The sequence below is a fragment of the Benincasa hispida genome, chromosome 4, assembly GCF_009727055.1.
Source record: "Benincasa hispida cultivar B227 chromosome 4, ASM972705v1, whole genome shotgun sequence".
Classification (NCBI taxonomy): domain Eukaryota; kingdom Viridiplantae; phylum Streptophyta; class Magnoliopsida; order Cucurbitales; family Cucurbitaceae; genus Benincasa; species Benincasa hispida.
In genome coordinates this window covers 6,777,450-6,796,694 of record NC_052352.1, presented here as the reverse complement: position 1 = coordinate 6,796,694, position 19,245 = coordinate 6,777,450, and the positions used below count along the sequence as shown (strand labels likewise).

The 19,245-nt window shown below is 32.8% G+C and overlaps 1 protein-coding gene across 1 annotated transcript; it reads left to right on the top strand.

Moving 5' to 3' along the window:
• LOC120074943 (wall-associated receptor kinase-like 14) lies at nt 1-18,911 on the top strand. Its single transcript, XM_039028052.1, is given in 3 exon segments — nt 1-911; nt 913-947; nt 17,472-18,911. Coding segments are annotated over 3 exon segments (2,028 nt in total). The 5' UTR covers nt 1-207; the 3' UTR covers nt 18,761-18,911.
• Nucleotides 18,912-19,245: the final 334 nt, after the last annotated feature.

Here is a 19,245-nt window from a genome sequence, read left to right as displayed (position 1 = left end):
CAAGCATCATTGACAAAGCTCTTACCCAAATTTCACTCATTAAATTAAGAAAAAAAATACAATTAAGGGATAATACAGCCAACTGTTTTGTTAATCTTTCCCTCTTGCTTCAACTCCACACTCTCAAATGCCAACAAAATTCATCTCTTTCCCACAAAATCTAATCCAAACATCAAAATTTTCTTCATCTCCTAAACTTTCCCATCTATGATCTCAAAAACCCAATTTCTAATTTCTACTAATCTTTTTTTTCTTGTTCTAATTTCAACACTCGAAACAGAGGCTAAATGTTCAAAATCTTGCAATTCCAAACAGACCCCTTACGATTTCCCCTACCCATTTGGCTTCTCCGCCGGCTGCCCAATCCGTCTGAACTGCAGCCACGACGGCGCCGCCATGATCGGAGAATTTCCTGTTGAATTTATCAACTCCGATCACATTAAAGTCGTAATCAAAGCTAAATGCAACCGCCGGTTCCACACAATTCGCCAATTCTTTAGCCCCCATTACGCTCCAACGGCCAATAACGCCCTTCTTTTACAGAACTGTTCGTCTCCGATTTCGACTTGCTTTTTACCGACGACGATGGTTCAGACCAAATTTGAATCCCCCAATTGCTCTGTGGATCGCTCTAGTATAAGCTGCTATACCCAAAACGCCACCGCTTCCGCTGGTTTCTTGAACTTCAAAAACCTCACCGGAACCCACTGCGATTATCTTCTGTCGTCGATTTCCGCGGAGGAGCTCAACAGCAACATCTCCGCCGTAATTTCTCTGGAAATTCAAACGGTGGATCTCGGGTGGTGGCTGCAGGGGGGCTGCCACCGCTCCTGCCATGAAGATGCTAACTGTACGGAGCTTAAATCGCCGAGTAATGGGACTGTCTCTTATACACATCTAGATGTGTATAAGAGACAGGTATTTGGCCGGCACCGGCTGCCGGAAAGGTTAGTCTTTTTTTTTTTTTTTTTTTTTTCCTTTTTCTCGTGATTATTATTATAATTATTATTTAGTTTGTTTGATTGCGCGTGATGATTTAGAAAGTCAAAAAAGTTGAGGATAATGATGAAGAAATTTTGGGGTATTGTTTTCTTTCTTCATATGGTGGGATTATTTTGGTTGACTTTATTATTAATTTGTTGTTGCGTTAACCACTCCTTGTTTAGGATCTTAACTACAATTATTTAGCTGCCGGAGAATTGGTGGGTTAATATTTTCTTTTTCCAGTATTTTTTCCCCTAAAAGTACAATCAAAATAAGGGATTCAATCAAAAGATCTCGTAATTACCAATACGCTCATATGTTTCGATTTGACTTGTCCTTTTAAGTAATTAATCCAACTAATTTGATATTTTATATCATAAAAATTTTGTCATTAAGAATTAAGTTGATTTTTATAATCATATTGTTGACCCTTACTCAATTAGGTGAGCATGAATAATCTCAACTAAATATTGTAGAAATGAGGGTGAATTCAATAGGTTGTAACTACATGACTAAAATTAAAATTGCGTGATGTATTAAAACAATCTTATCAAGTCACCTCATAAAATATATTTTAAGAAAACTAATTATTTTATTTATATATTTGGATATGGGCATGTTACTTGGATGTCACTTGAAATAAAAGAACACTTATTAATGTGTGGGGTTGAACTTTATTGATGAATGAATATCATTTTCATGTGTTAAGTAGTATTGATGTGTCCAAATATGTTGTTAGAATAATGATAATTACCATTTAACAAATTTAACTAAATTGAAGATTTGTAAGAAATTAAAGGTAAAAAAACAAATATAGAGAAGACATTTTATTGGTTTGGTAGATGGGAAGGGAAGGAAACAGATTGTCCAATCAACCAACCAAGCCTAGCCAAGTGTCTTAGTAGAGGAGTGTACATGCCAACTAAAATAATTCACAAAATTGAATCTAACCAATTTAAAACTCCATTTTTACTTAAGTATCGATTTGGTTTAGTTTGGTTTTGAATGAATTCAAAACCGAACCAAATGTTTTAAATATATATTATATATTATATAAAATTGAAAATTGAAAATCGAACCAAACCAATTATATATATATTATATACAAAATCAAAAACTAAAAATCGAACAAAAATCAAACTATGAACACCCATACCTAGTGTAATCTCACTCAAATCTTAAGACAAAATGTGTAGTGCTGGTCAAGATTAAGATGAAATCATTACATTGAACGTACTCATAAGGTTGAATAGTGACATTTGGTAGTTTTTCTATTTAAAAAAAAAACAAAACAAAATTTAGCATTCATGTAAGGGTAGAGCGAGATTGATGAGATTCTCCTTTTATCTCTACGTAATTTTCTAATTTTAAGGAATCAAGATAAATACTTTTAAGTGAAAACAATATATATACACATATATAATTTCGAATGTGTGGAAACAAAGGGTTGTTTGCAATTGAAATTATGATAAGAGACCATTACTTTGTAAATTGGAAACAATTTAGGGTGTGTTTGGATTACATTTTGAAGTGTTTAATTTAAAAAATAAGTTATTTTGGAAGAAATTGAAATGTTCTACAACCACTCAAAATAGTTTTTTAAGTATATTTTAATCAAATTTTATAAAAGTATTTAAATAAAAAATGAGTTTTTTTATAATAAAAAAAAATAAATAAATACTTTTTTTTAAGTCAATCCAAACATACCATTGTACTTAACTTATATAAGATATTATTAATAGATTAAACTATACTAAAAAAAAGAAGAAGAAGAAAAAAGAGAAGAGTAAACATGATTCCATTTGAAATAAAGTTCAATAAGAGGCTTTACATTATATTAGTATAAGAAATTAAAGAAAGATCCAAAGAATAAGAATAATATTAGACAATAATGAATCAAATATGATAAAACAGAACTTGCAACTCTTACATCACAAATGACACTTGTGCACTCCATGATCCATTTCTATTTATATTTATCTTCTTTTGAGCACCATTTCAAATATTGACTTTAATCACCAATGGATCACCATAGGATTCTTTCATTATTAGGTTGGTGATTTCCCATTGTATAAGGTCTCACATCAACTTAGTTTTAATTCCACTCTCTTTTTGCCTCTATTCATAGGAGTTGTTGATGCCTAGTCTTTCAAATTATTTGTTAATTTAGGAATCAAAAAGTTATAAGTTTTTCCTATATCACATAGACTTATTATTTTAGACCTATCTATAAACATGCACTTTTGGCCCTACTCTTAAACATGAAAGAAAAAACATTATAATAAGAAAGTTGAAAGTAGTTTAATGGCTATTGTCCTTTAAATCTCATTTTTTGTCTTTAAATTCTAATATTTTGAAATCTTATTTTCTTTAAAAATTTTCTAATCTAGCAATCTAGTTCACACTACATGTTTATAATAAACCTAATATGAGTATCATGTGTTGATGCTTTTTGTACCAACCGAAAAATTCGGGTTGGTTGGTTTGGCAACTAAAAGACCCGTGTAAAGTCTCCAACCTAACCTTTGAATTTCAGGTTGGGTTGGATTGGATGAGATATAATTTATTTTTTCATTATTATTTTAAAATACATAAATTTATCTACAACGCATGACTAGTAATTAAAATTTCATAATATTCAAATGTTAATACCAAATATCTATGACATTTATTCAGAACCTTAAACAAGACAAATATCATAACAATTTTAAAAGAAAAATATTAAAATTCATAAATCCATCAGGATTGTGTCACATGCCCTCTCAAATTACCATCTTAATCTGAGAAGGGATGTGAAGACAGTAGTTGGCAACCCTCTTAAGACAACTATTGTCCAACCTGTTCCTATGGATTTGTATCCTTAGCACCTGTAGACCTAATAGCAGTTAAAGAAATCTTATAGCAATTACAAACATAATCTCATTATTTCTTAACTACATAGATTCTACCATTCAGAAAATTGGCATCCATTATATTATAGTCATCATGATGTCAAACATTTATAAGTACAACTTTTGACTCCAAAACTCTGCCCCAAAACCCAAGACGTGTACAAACAAAATTAGAATTTAAAACATGATTACAGGATTAAATTGTGGAGAATTCTGATAATGACTGATTGGCAGATCTACTCGGCTTCGAGACGTCGAGCGCTATCTAGGAAGGAAAAAACATTTAAAAGAATGAGCTTAAAATGCCTAGTAAGTGACTATTTAAAATAAAACATACTTCAACATAAATAACATAGATATGATTTCACATAAAACATTTACAAAATCACTTTTAGGGTTGAGAAATAAAACTGGAAACATGGAAACATATCATATGTTAAATCCTGAAATAAAGCTCATTACCATTCTTGTAAAGCACCTCTACTCCTCTATGTGAACATATGAGAGAGTCTTTTTGATCGACCTCATCGATGTCAACAATACGTGCACATAAAGCTGGATTGGGTCCTAATCACCTTACAATACTTTTAGTGTCGAGGATCCCTAACGAAATATGGGTACCTTACCATGTCTTCAGTACCAACATTGAAGTAGGGTTTATACAAGGCATTTAAACATTTAAAACATGTTATAAATATAAAATACAAAATACTCATTTAAGTTAACCATACTTTATATATTCATGTCATCGCATAGGGCCTTGTAAATATTAAGTATAAACCATAGGCATAATCTCATTGAAATCGCATGCTAAATTCACATATGAAATTTCATTTATTTGGAAATATGGGTCATGCGTCCAACAGATGAGTAAAGCATGTGTCATAGAAATCATGGTCTTAAAACTGCATGTTGAATTGATTATGCGTTGGAAATCATACGCAAATTGATCATTAGAAAATATTTATCAAAACTTGTCACCTACTGTCTTAAGCTACTTATCCAAGGGTCTATAAGTTTCTCCTATTCGCATCTGTCCTGAAATAAGGAAAGGTCCCTTGATCAATATAATTAGCTCCTTTCGAGCTTAACGCATAAATTTAACTTCATTGTATACTAGTAACTTCATCTCATCGTGACTAAGTTCATCGTATCCTAACCCATCCCATCGCATCAATTACACTTAGCCATTTTACCTTATCACTTGGGTGGAAAATGGCAACCCTCTCACACGGTGCTCAGGTAGGCACTGGAACACCCTTCTTAGCCTATACGATGAGCGTCCACTCTACGACGCACTCAATGCACCTCGTGTACATTGTTAATGCTTATGCGCATCATGGCATATCATCGGCTGGCCAACTGCATGTTTATTCTTTAAATGCAGTTGCATGCTTATTCATCCATAATATCACTTCAGATTTCAATCTTCCAGATTCCATAACTCTAATTCCAACCATTAACTAACTAGATTTCTTTTTATGAATTTGCTCATAAACATCTTAACTCTCATATACCTTAAATTTGAGCGTCAACTTCCTTTGGATCGACTGGAAACCCTCAACTCTCTCTCCCAAGCTTGCCCAAGGGTTCTTCAATGAACTTTAAAGTGTGTACCTTATGACTTGGCTAGAAAATGGTAATCCTCTCTCACGGTGCTCGGGTAGGCACTCGAATACCCATATTAGCCTATGCGATGAGCATACACTATGCGACACTCAATGGGCCTCGTGCACATTGTCAATGCTTATGTGCATCATTGTATATCATCAATTGGCCAGCTGCTTACTTATTCTTCAGATGCAGCTGCTTGCTTATTCTCTAGATGTAGCTGTGTGCTTATTCATCCATAATATCTTTCATATTTCAATCTTTTAGATTCCATAACTCTATTTCCAACCATTGACTAACTAGATTTTCTTTAATGAATTTACTCATAAACATCTTAACTCTCGCATACCTTAGAATTTGAGCGTCAACTTCCTTTGGATCGATTGGAAACGCTCAACTCTCTCTCTCAAGCTTGTCTGAAGGTTCTTCAACACTTCCATTAAAAAAAAAAAATTGACAAAACAATTTTTTCTTTACAAGACCTATTTATGTTTAGGCTTGCATAAATGATCTAACTTAATTAAATGCTACCTAAAATGCTAATCACAATTAATGTTTCTAAGACTACCACGTAGCCCACTTGTTAACGGATTAAGCTGAACTCTTCAGCTTAACTTCATCGCATGGACTTGCGGTCACTTAAGCTCTTTCTTGGTCATCACGTACTTCCGTTCACCATCACATCTTCTGAATACCATCTTCGACGCATTGATCCACTATCGCCTCGTTTGCCAACTTAGACTTCACCATTTGTATACAAGATTGGTTGCATACTTCCCTTATACCACATAGCTATACTTAGCCATAATGTCCCCTTCTTGGAATTCTGGCCTCGTGGCGTGTCGTAACTCTATCGCATAATAGTCTCTACTTTCCTCTAAGTGTTAACTCATCTCTACTTCACTCGAGAGCTTAACATTCCACACTTAGCATATTTTTCCTATCCTCTAGGTACCTAAGAGCATCACATTCCAATACTTAGAAATGTTTTCCTTCTTCTTAACCTGTAAGTGCACACTTATTATACTCTCCATATTATTTAAACTGATATAAACACCATAAATTCATGCTTCCAAAAGGTTAACACATAATTAGGAGGACTTAAGCATAATTAATTAATAAAGCAAGTTTAAGGGTTTACATGTTGGGTCAACCCGAATGTATTTTTAGCCAACCCAAGATCCAACCCAATCCAACAAAAACAGAAAAAATTTAACCCAACCCAACCCAATCCTTACAATGTGGGTTGGATAATCTAGGTTATTCAGGTTACCGTGTCATTTGGACGCCTCTAAAACTTAGTAACAAGGTTTGGTAGAAGAAAAGAAAATTGGGACTTGGGACACGCTTTTTTGATCCCAACACCAACACTCTGACAAATTCTATTTGAAGTTTTAAATATTTATGAAAGTCCATGAGTAATATTATAATTATGGCAAGAGTATAGATACTTTTAAAGCTGAAAGATAAAATTGAAAGATAAAATTCAAAAATATATTTGTAGTTTACACTCCACTAAAAAAAGCAAATACCATGAATGTTTTATATATGTTTGTTTCAAGTTGGAGAAGTAGGTTGAAGAAGTCAAAAGAGAACATGATTAGATAGGTAGACTTGATTAGCAAAATTACTTCTTTGTTGTGGATGTCATTGTTAAAGTTTTTAACATAACTTAGAAATCTTATAACAAACATAGCAAGAAAACATTAATCAAAATCCTGTATATAAGTGGAAAACTCTGTAGTGTATTACTATTAACTTAAATTCAACCAAGCAAAAGGTGTATGCCAAATTAACCTCCAAGATAGTAATATTAACTATATGGGCAATGGTGAATGATAAAGCTATATAACAAATTTTGCGCCATTCCAACCTTAAAAGAATTGGCCTATCAAACAGCAGCTTATAGGTTTTTATTTGTTTAATTAGCTTTTTGCTACCTAATTTTCCTCTGGAAAATTTCTACTATATTTCTACTCGTTTTATTTATCTTTTACATAAAAACAAAATATTCATGAAGTATAATATTATATTATCTAATAATGTGTCAAATATGGAGTAAAAAGAATAATGTAAAATAGTAGCACTATTTTTTTTTTTTTCTTTGTTGCCGTCTCCTTCGTTTTGTTTGCCCTTTTTTTTGCTAGGATTTTTTTTCTGTTACTATTGTTTTTTTTTTTTTTAGTTTTACATTTAATTTTCTCTTCTTATATTCATCCATTTTAAAACATCACTTTTATTTAGGTAATTATTTTAAATGACAAAATTACAGAAAATATTTTTCAATATAGCAAAATATCATATACGGCTAGATATTTATCATATAGACAATGATATTTTACTATGTTTGTAATACATTTTTCTATATTTAAAAACAACTCATTTTGTTTAATATAAAGGGGATGAGAGATTCGAACCACAGGCTTCATGATCAGTAACATACATATTGCATACTAGTTGAGTTATGCTCATTTTGGATTTAAAACTTTATTTAATCTAATTTTTTTAAAAAAAAAAATTAAGATAAAATGCTCAAGTTAAAAATTGAAATTATATTCAAATTTAAAGAGTTTTTGAGCCATAGTTTAAAAGTAAAAATATCAAAACAAACATTTTTACAAGAGAACCATCGATATCACAAAAGTATACAAATCGAAATCAACGTTTCAACATATAAAAAACAATATGAATAAAAGGAAGAAGTACGAAAACTAAAACAACAGTTTCTACTTATAGTAAAATTTTAGCGAACATTATGAGTACTACCATATTAATGTATAAGTTCCACACCATACTAGATATGAAAATTTTTCTATATTAATGTGTTGGCATAAATTCTTTATATCTATATTGAATAGATAAACTCTAGGATCATTCATGTCAAATTGTCAAGAATAACATACCAGATTCCAATGCAAAATTGATGATAGCTTCAAGATGATGATGGATAACTATGATCTTCCTCAACCAAAACTCTGAATGCCCTTAGTGAGATCTCTCTCTAGATGAGATTCAAGAAAGACTGAGTGCTTATTGTTTTGGTATATTGGGGATCATAGCCCTAAGGTCTCTTTATATACTAGTTCAATTAGGGTTCCCATTAAACCCTAATTAACTAGGAATGAGCTTCTACCATTAAGTCCATACTCAATTAGGAATCTAGGGCTAGGGCCTTAATTAATTAGATCACATAATAGGGCCCAACCTAATAAAATAACCTAATGTGATAAATTATTAATCTACATACATAACCCATACTTTAATTAAACATATTATTATTTAAATATGTCTAACAATCTCCCACTTGTGCTATTAAATATGTCTAACAATCTCCCACTTGGGCTATGTCTATGTACCTAATATAATTAAATCACATAAATCTTAAGCGCGCATAAAGAGGTTATTTCAATAATAGAATTCTCCTTTAATTCAATCGGGTCCATCTCCTGTATTAACATGGAATCAAGGTGGCTTTCGTCACTACCCTTGTAACTAAACCTTCCTTGATCACCAATTCCAATACATTCAATGACATAGATCAAGTATGGATGGATAGCATGGAAACTACATGCAAAGTGATCTGGATCATGCCTGTTTCCAACTGGTCCAAATTCCTTAATGAGATCATTTCTAAAAAAAAAAAAAAAACTTTATGCGAAACTGCAATGCATGATAAACAAGTTCAGATAATAAAACATAAAACCATCAACTTTATTCTATATAGAAAATAAACAAAATAAGTCAAAGAACATCCTCAATAACAAACTCCCACTAAACCATGGAATCAGAAAAGTGACTAACACCTATGTGAGCAACATCTCATGAAAAACTTTAAGTGGTAAACCTTTAGTCAATGGATTGCCACCATAGAGTTTGTTCCTATGTATTCTATCGAAATTTACCATTCTGAACTCTTTCTTTAACAACCGAAACTTCACGTCTACATGCTTTGACTTCATATTGCTTCTATTGTTTTTTGAGATACATCACAAACGACTTATTGTCACAAAATATTTTAATGGTCTTTTATTCCAAACCATATATCCGCAGCCCAGTGACAAAATTTCGCAACCATATTCCATGATAGGATGCCTCATAACATGCTATAAACTCCACAGCCATGGTAAGAGACCATAAGTGTTTGTTTAATACTTTTCTAGATACAGCTCCTCCAGCCAACATGAAGATATAGCCTGAAGTGGATCGCAAAGTGTCTTGAACTAGCATAATCAGAATCAGAATACCTAATGATCTCCAAAACTTCTGATCTCCGATAAGTGAGCATATATATCTTTTGTTCTCTGTAAATACCTCATAAACCCATTTGGCTGCTTTCAATGATCCATCCCCCGGTTACTCAAAATATCTTCATAACATTCCAACTATGAACGCAATATCTTGGACGCACTACTGTAGCATACATTAGACTTCCAATAGCCGAGCATAGGGAACCTTCTGCATTCTCTTAGTCTCGAGTGTGGCTTGGCATTAACTCTAGATGAAATTTATCACCTTTAGCAATTGGATATTCCGGCACACAGTTTTTCATGCCAAATCTAATCAAGATCTTTTCAATGTAGTCCTTTTGTGACAATCTCAAAATACCTGAGAACGATCTCGCAGTATTTCAATTCCTAATACAAAAGAAGCATCACCAAATCCTTCATCTCAAAAAATTTCTTTTGAAAGATCTCTAAATGTCATGCAATAAGCCTACATCATTATTAGCTATGAGTATGTCATCAACATATAACACCAGAAAGATTGATTTACTCCCACTGAACTTGTGATATACACAATCTTCCACAATGTTCACCTCAAAACCAAATGAAGTTATCACTTCATGGAATTTATGATACTATTGACGAGAGGCTTGCTTGAGACTGTAGATGGATTTCTTTAATTTGCACACCATAAACTTTGAATTATCAGACACAAAGTTTTCTGATTGCACCATATAAATCGTCTCATCAATGTTCCCATTGAGAAATGCAGTTTTTACATCTATCTGGTGTAACTCTAAATCAAAGTGGGCTACCAGTGCCATGATTACCCTAAAAGAGTCTTTCGATGAAACCGGAGAGAAAGTCTCTTTGTAATCAATGCCTTCCTTTTGAGTAAAACCCTCTGCAATAAGACGAGCCTTATATCTTTCGATATTGCCATGTGAATCCCTTTTGATTTTAAATATCCATTTACAACCTATGGGGTTCAGTCCTAATGGCAGTTCGACAAGTTCCCAAACGTCATATTCTTTCATGGATTTTATTTCCTCTTCCACAGCACTTATTCACTTTTGAGAGTTAAAACTTTGTAAAGCTTGTTGGAAGTTGATTGGATCATCTTTCATTACGCCCATATCATCCTGATGTTCATGAAGAAACACAATATAATTATCTGGAATTGCACTTCTTCTCTCTCTAGTAGATCTTCTTAGTGGCACTTCTTAAGGTTGTTGAGTTTGAACTTCAGGTTCAACAACGGGGACTTCAATGTTGTCTTGTTCTATAATTGGTTCAATAATGAAATCAGGAATTGGAGCCTGAACATCATTTATAATCACTTGAGGAAAAGAAACCAATTCCTTTTCAAAGACAACTTTCCTTATGTTATCTTCCCCCTCCCCCCAAACTCAACATCCTCAAGGAATCTAGTATTTCCTGTCTCAAACAATGATCTAGAAGTGGGATCATAAAACTTGAAACTCTGAGAGTACTCAGAATACCCAACAAAATAGTAGCTAATAGTTCTTGAGTCTAATTTCCTTTCATTAGGTCTAGAAGGCCTAGCCTCAGCTGGACAACCCCATATGTGAAGATGCCTAATACTAGGCTTCTTTCCTGCCCACAACTCATAAGGAGTTTTGGCTATTGCTTTACTAGGTACCCTATTAAGGATATATGTTGCAATCTTTAGTGTCTCACCCCATAGGGATTCTAGTAGAGAAAAATGACTAATCATACTTCTTACCATATCTTTAAGTATTCTATTTCACCTTTCTGCTACACCATTCATGCTGGATTTGCCCGACATAGTGTACTATGGGACGATTCTACATTCCTTTAGGTATTTGGCAAAGAACCCTAGACGTTGTTCACCTGATCCATCATATCTACCGTAATATTCACCACCACGATCAAATTTGACAGCCTTAATTTTCTTTCCAAGTTGAAGTTCAACTTCAGCTTTGAAAGACTTGAAAACGTACAAGGATTGAGACTTCTCATGAATTAAATATAGGTACCCATATCTTGAATAGTCGTGCCATAACATAGCAGAATTCTCATTTAATTTACACTTTGTACCACATGAATTAGATAACATGATCTTGTTAAATGAAGCAAAAGAATCAAGCATATATAGATTATCAAAAGAACCGGTACCAATAAGCTTAGAATCTTGAAAAATACTAACTTTATTATTTCTAAAAGAACAAGAAAAGCCAAATTTGTCCAAACTGAAAATAGAAACTAAATTCCGTCTAAATGACGGTACAACAAAAGCTTCATCCAGATCCAAATAACAACCAGTTTTTTAAAAGTAATCTAAAATTTCCAATAGCTTCAACTGAAACTGCTTTGTCATCGCTCACATAGATGAATCTTTCAGCATCACTTAGCGATCGGCTCCATAGGCAACCCTGCATTGATATACTTATGTGAGAAGTAGCACCATAATCTACCCACCAAGTATCTGTAGGTACAGAAGCTAAATTAACTTCAGAACAAACCAAAGTAAGAAGTTTACCCTTCTTTACACACCACTTGGCGTACTTGGGACAATCTTTCTTGAAGTGACCTTTCTTTTTGCAGAAAAAACAAGGATTTTCATTAGCTTGTTTCTTGTTTTTATTCTACTGAGATGTCCCTTCTGCAGCATCCACAATTCTCCTTTTCTTCTTATCACGAGAGCCTAATGCCAAATGAGCACTTTCTGTCATTTCTCTCTTAATACTATCTTCTTCTTGCACACATTGTGAGATAAGCTCATTAATACTCCATTTATCCTTCTGAGTATTATAGCTTATCTTAAACTGAGTGAATTGTGCAGGAAGAGAGATAAGTACCAGATGCACGAGTAAATTTTCATTTATCTCAATATCAAATGCCTTTAATTTACCTGCAAGATTGGACATTTCCATAATGTACTCCCTTATGTTTCCATTGCCCTTATATCTCATAGAAGTTAAAGAAGTCAAAAGACTACTTGCTTCCCCTTTCTCATTTTTTAGCAAAATATTTCTCAATTTGAGTAAGAAACTTGTTGGCATTTTTACTTTTCATGATAGAGCCCCGAAAAGACTCCGGAATGGAGTGTCTAATGATCATCAGACACATGCGATTTGACCGTTCCCAGTTCTCTATATTAACCGTATTTGGCTGTTCCTTAGTAGAAGTAGGTTTATCGGTCCTTAATGCAAGGTCCAAATCCATACACCCAAGAAGTATCTCTAGCCTTTCTTTCCAAATCTTGAAGTTCGATCTATTCAACTTAGGGATTGAACTTAGATTTCCAGATATTTGAGTAAGACCAACTGAAACAATAAACAACAAAACATATACTTCACAAGATTAAAAACATAACAAAATAATTATTACATATGTGTGGGCCCCTTTAACAACGAATACCTTAGCACAACATTGACTGTCAGCCTTTGGACAAAAAACCTCCGGTAAATGGTACTCTCAACGTAGTAAATCAAAGTAGCTGACAATTAACTCTGTAAAAACAAAAAAAAAAAAAATAGTCTTTTCTTGGACCTACTATCTTCACATGAGACAATCATTTAATTGTCACATACTCATTTACCACATGAACCAAATTTGGCCAACATATTATCTTCCTTTGTTGCGATAAATTTATCCGCATAAATTTCATGATATAGCACATCTTATATTTCATAATTTAAAACGATGTCTAGCATAATAGAGGCTACTTTGGTAAACATATTATGTATTTTGACCAATTCCAATTCTAAAAATTAAGATACAATAATATTATAATATGTAATTTACAAAAATTAAAGCAGAAGAACACAAAATGTACTTTTAGAAAATCACTTAATAATGGCATCACATAATACAATTAAAGTAAAAAAACAATAAAATTTAGATTTTAATTTTACAAACTTATTCAATCGAGAAACTAAGAACCCTTTTCAAGAATATTCACCAAGTTATTTAATCAATAAAACTTAGAAACGCGGGCAAGAAGTTCAATCAACAATTAATCCAAATAGTTGACAAATTCAATGTTATCAAACTACTAAAAAATAAATTCACTAAATTTAATCCCTTTTTTTTTAACTAAAATGTTATGTTAATACTTAATTGATGAATATGAGTTTCAAAAAAAAAAAAAGAAAAAAAACAGTGACAACATTAACTTTTCCATTATTAATCAAATTTAAAATTGAACTCATAAAGTCATCCATTAAGAATTAAAGAAAAAAACTGATAATTAAAACCAAGAACCGCCGGCAAGACTTTAATCGGTAATTAACCAATACCTTCACCCAACGACAACTCCAATCAGTCATTAACCAAAAGTCTTGATGGGTAAAACTTGCAGCAACTAAAGACCTAACTCCTTCAATCGGTCTTTAACTTTTTTCCAGTGGACTTCATCACATTGGTGGACTTTTGTCAAGAATGTTAAACTGAACATCCTTAATTTTGACAATAATAGAACTAAGGTTTTTTTTTCCCTAAAAAATTAAAACTTTAGGAAACCACGTTCAATCAAAATAATCAATAAAAAAAAATCACTTTAATCCCCCACTAGCATATCATTCATAATCGGTGATGGATATGCCAAATAGCACAGACAAGAATACTGGTTGTAATAACACATATTGCCAAAGAAAAAAATGACTGCCGAGATTTCCATCCTACCGTCAATGAGTTTACAACGCTGCTATAGTAAGCCGACCATTTTTTTAAAAAAATTCTTTAAATTATTTACCGAAACCAAAATTTAATCAACAATGCCATTGGAAAATGCATAAACTAACAATCCAACATGAAATTCAATACCACTTGTTAGCATAAATTCTTTATATCTATATTGAATAAATAAACCCTACGATCATTCATGTCAAATTGTCAAGAATAACATATCGGATTCCATTACAAAATTGATGATAGCTTCAAGATGATTATAGATGGCTATGATCTTCTTCAACCAAAACCCCGAATGCCCTGGGATCTCTCTCTAGATGGGATTTGGATGGCTATGGTCTTCCTCAACCAAAACTCTGAATGCCCTAGGATCTCTCTCTAGATGAGATTCAAGAAAGACTGAGTGCTTATTGTTTTGGTATATTGAGGACCATAGCCCTAAGGTTTTAGGATTCCTATTAAACCCTAATTAACTAGGAATGAGCTTATACCCATTAAGTCCATATTAGGAATCTAGGGTCTTAATTAATTAGATCACATAATAGAACCCAATCCAATAAAATAATCCAATGTGATAAATTATTAATCCACATACATAGTTCATACTTTAATTAAACATATTATTATTTAAATATGTCTAACGTAACGTAGTAATAGATATTTTCTTCTTGAAGTTTATAAGTGGAAGATGAGTGTTGTTGGCAAATGAGTTTGTATGTTTTTTTGGTATTGACAGTGATTTAGGACAGCATCCCAAGAAAAGCATGGGGTGTTGGAGGCCCCATTTTGGGCCACTCTATCCTATCACATCAAATCACCCATCAGCTTATTAATGGCCCATTACCCCAAAAATGACACTACCTTTAATATCATCCAATCTTCAATCACATTTTTTTTTTTTTTTTTTTTGAGATTCTATGATCATAAATTTAGTCTTAAATTTTCAACTTTTGTCTATTACTTCAAAAATTATTATCTTTTCAGGATTTTGAAAACCTTTTGAAATTATTATATTGGTGTAGAAATTACATAAGATCGAGACTTCAAATGATGTAACAGTAATCTAAAACAAAAATTTGAATCGTCATTCTTTACTACAACATTTAAGATTTTATTATTTATTTTAAATTTTAGAAGATTTTAGTCTAAAGATAGTTTTAAAACGGAAAAAAAATATAAATTTTAGAGTATATGGCAAATTCTTAGTATTTGATTTGCCTTGCTAAGTGCATTTATACTTTCATCAATGATTAGTCCTCGTGATATTTATGCTATTTTAGTTTTTCTCATTTTTCATAAATTTCAATTTCCATCCTTATTTTTTAGCAAAACCTTACCTGACATTTCATTTTTCCAAATCTTTAAGTGGCTTATTTTCTTCTCCAAAATTTTTTTATCATATTTATCTCATTTTCTAAATAAGTGATTTATCTTTTCATTTTTTTTTTTTTTTTTTGACAAAAAATAAGTGGGTTATCTTTAATTGTTAATAAAAAGAGATATCATCTTTAGGATTGTAGATAGATTCCTTGCTCCCACATGTAATTTCTTTCTATTGGATATAAAATGGACTGTGCAAGGATTTTTTATTTTTTTAAAGTTCCTTATTAGGAAGGGGAAAGTGGAAACATCTATTTAACCTACTATGTAAATTATCTCTTTTGTCATCATTCAACATTTACTTTAGTTGTGTAGATATATTTCTTCCTCATTTCAAGAAATGAAGCTATATAAAAATCTCAATGTTGGGAAAAAACCGCATCAATGCAATTTAATCTATTAAGACATTATATATTTATTTTAAGAGATTTAAGAGAATGTTTAGGATAAGGACTATTCTAATACTATAATATCTATTTGTTACTATAGTAAATACTATTTTATAATCTCCAATTAGCTACAGTTAACACTATTTCGTAACTCTCATTTGTTATTGTATTATTTGCTACATTTTTTTTACTATTTTACATTCATAATTTTTTTTGTTATTTGCTATAGTGTTTACTATTTCCTTGTCAAAACTAATGTAGTTTACACCTCAAATACATATTATTATAATCTAAACTAACATAATCTATATTTCAAACACAAATTATTATAACTCAACTATAATAACCAATTCATTGCCCCAAACGTACTTTAAATTTTAATTTTTGACTAAAATGAAAGAACTTGCAACTAAGTCATCTCTTTATTATTAATGTTGTTATATAAAAAAAATGCCCAACTTACTATTTGTTTCAAAATATTGTTTTTTTTTTTTAGTTTAAATACTACTTTAATCCTTATACTTTTAATTTTTGTTCATTTTGGCCTTACCAATTTCAATATTTTGATCCCTATACTTTTAACTTTGGTTCATTCTGGTCTCTATACTTTAAAAAAATTCATTATGGTCCTTGTACTTTTAACTTTTGTTAATTTTGATCCTTATATTTTTAAAAAGTTAGCATTTTGGTCCCTTCATTTTCACTATTAATGGATAAAAATGGCCTTTTTCTTAAGTTCAAGGACCAAAATGAATTAAAATTGAAATTACAAGGACCAAATTGAATATTTTTATATGGATCAAAATGAATCAAATTGAAAATATAGAGACCAAAATGATCATTTTAAAAGTAGAATAACCCGAATAAACAAAAATAAAAATTACAAGAACCAAATCAGTATTTAAACCTATTTTTCACCAGTGTTTCAAATTTATCCTTAGAATAGAAATTTGTTTGATTGTGGGATGGAAATTGGGGTTGAAGCTTTATGTTGTGATGAAAATTTGGAAAGAAAATGTCATCCAAATTTTCATTTTAAGTGAGTATCATGTCATCTGTAGGTCTCCAATTTCTTTTCAAATAAGTTTTAACGATGATATTATAGCCTTTTAAAGAATATTGAAATTATTTAAATCAAAGATTAAGTAACGAGTACTGAATTTCATTTTCTGATTTCGCTAATTGTTATACTATAAACAATTGAATCAAATGGATGTCACTATTATTTCTTTTGATATTTAATCACATTTGAATAATGAGTTTTGATGTTCTTGTAATATTATTAATTAAGCTCTTTATCTTCTTCCTCAACTCAGCTTCAAATTGCTACACCACCAAGTACGTTATCGGCGAATGCGGAACATCAACAACAGCCACAAGAACCGCCATCCTCATCGGAACCGTGATCGGCGGAGCCGCCGTACTACTTTCTCTCGGTTTATTCTGCTGCTTTATCCGCCGTCGTTCCAATCTCAAATCTATACACCTCAACAAAATCACCAAACGCCGCCTCTCGGAAGCCACCGCTGGCGCCGGAAAATCCACTATCCACCTCTACACCTACAAAGAGATCCAAAAAGCCACCCACAACTTCTCCGACGATCACCGCCTCGGTACCGGCGCATACGCCACCGTCTACGCCGCAAAATTACGCAACGGCGAATGGGTCGCAATCAAACGCCTTAAAAATCGAGACCCCGACACCATTCAACAAGTTCTTAACGAAATCAATCTCATCTCCTCCGTCAGCCACCCTAACCTCGTTCGTCTCCTCGGCTGCTCCATGGAATCCGGCGACCAAATCCTCGTCTACGAATTCATGCCCAACGGCACTCTGTCTCAACATTTACAGAAACAGAGAGGCACCGGCCTCCCCTGGCTCGTCCGCCTCAACATCGCCGTCGAAACCGCTAACGCAATTGCCCATCTACATTCTGCAATTAACCCTCCGATCTTCCACAGAGACATCAAATCCAGCAACATACTACTCGATCAGAATCTCAAATCGAAAGTAGCGGATTTCGGGCTTTCAAGATTGGGTATGGCCGAAATTTCCCATATCTCGACAGCTCCTCAAGGGACACCGGGGTATCTCGATCCGCAATACCATCAAGATTTTCATCTCTCCGACAAGAGCGACGTGTACAGCTTCGGCGTGGTCCTTGTGGAATTGATCACCGCCATGAAAGTGGTGGATTTCTGCCGGCCGAAAGACGAGGTAAATTTGGCTACGCTGGCCGCCGATCGAATTGGGAATGGGCGGCTGAGTGAAATTGTGGACCCATTGATGGAGATGGAGGGAGATGAATGGGGGATTTCGTCGGTGGAGAAGGTGGGGGAGGTGGCGTTCAGATGCTTGGCGTTTCAAAGGGATGTGAGGCCGTCAATGGTGGAGGTAGCGGCGGAGCTGGAGGAGATCCGACGGAGCAAGTGGGAAGAAGGGGGATTGAAGTGTAAGGAAATGGAATTAGTAGTTGAAATTGGGAGCTCAAAATCTAGCCATGGAGGAGGGGATTACTTTTCAAGAGGCTCTGTTGAAGATTCATGGCGGAGTGAACAGAGCTCGCCGTCATCCAGTAGTTTGCTAAATAATGTCCTTTTGTGATGATCCCAATTTTGATTTTTTTTTCCATTTGGGGTGACTTTTTTTTTTTGTGTATTTTTCAAAAGGGAAAAATAAATTTGAAGTTAATGTACTTTGTTAAGAAATGATTTAATCAAAATTAAACTCCTAAAATTGGTAACGATGTTCCATCTACTAACATATATGCACCAACGACAATTATTTAGCCTGTAATTTAGAATCGTGAATTAATAATATTGAGATTAAAGTTACATTAAAATTGAAATTGAAAAGCATATGATGATTTATAAGTATATCAATTTATATCCTTTATTATGTTTCGTTTAGGAAAATCTCGTGTGCAACTTATAACCGTATCAATTAAACTCAAAATTTCATTAAATAATAAATTTAGATTCTTGGTCATAATTTCCTTTGAAGTTGGTCCATACATTTAATCTAATTGTCCATTTTATAAGATCAGCATTTGAAGAAACCTACACATGATTGAAAATTAAGATATGAAT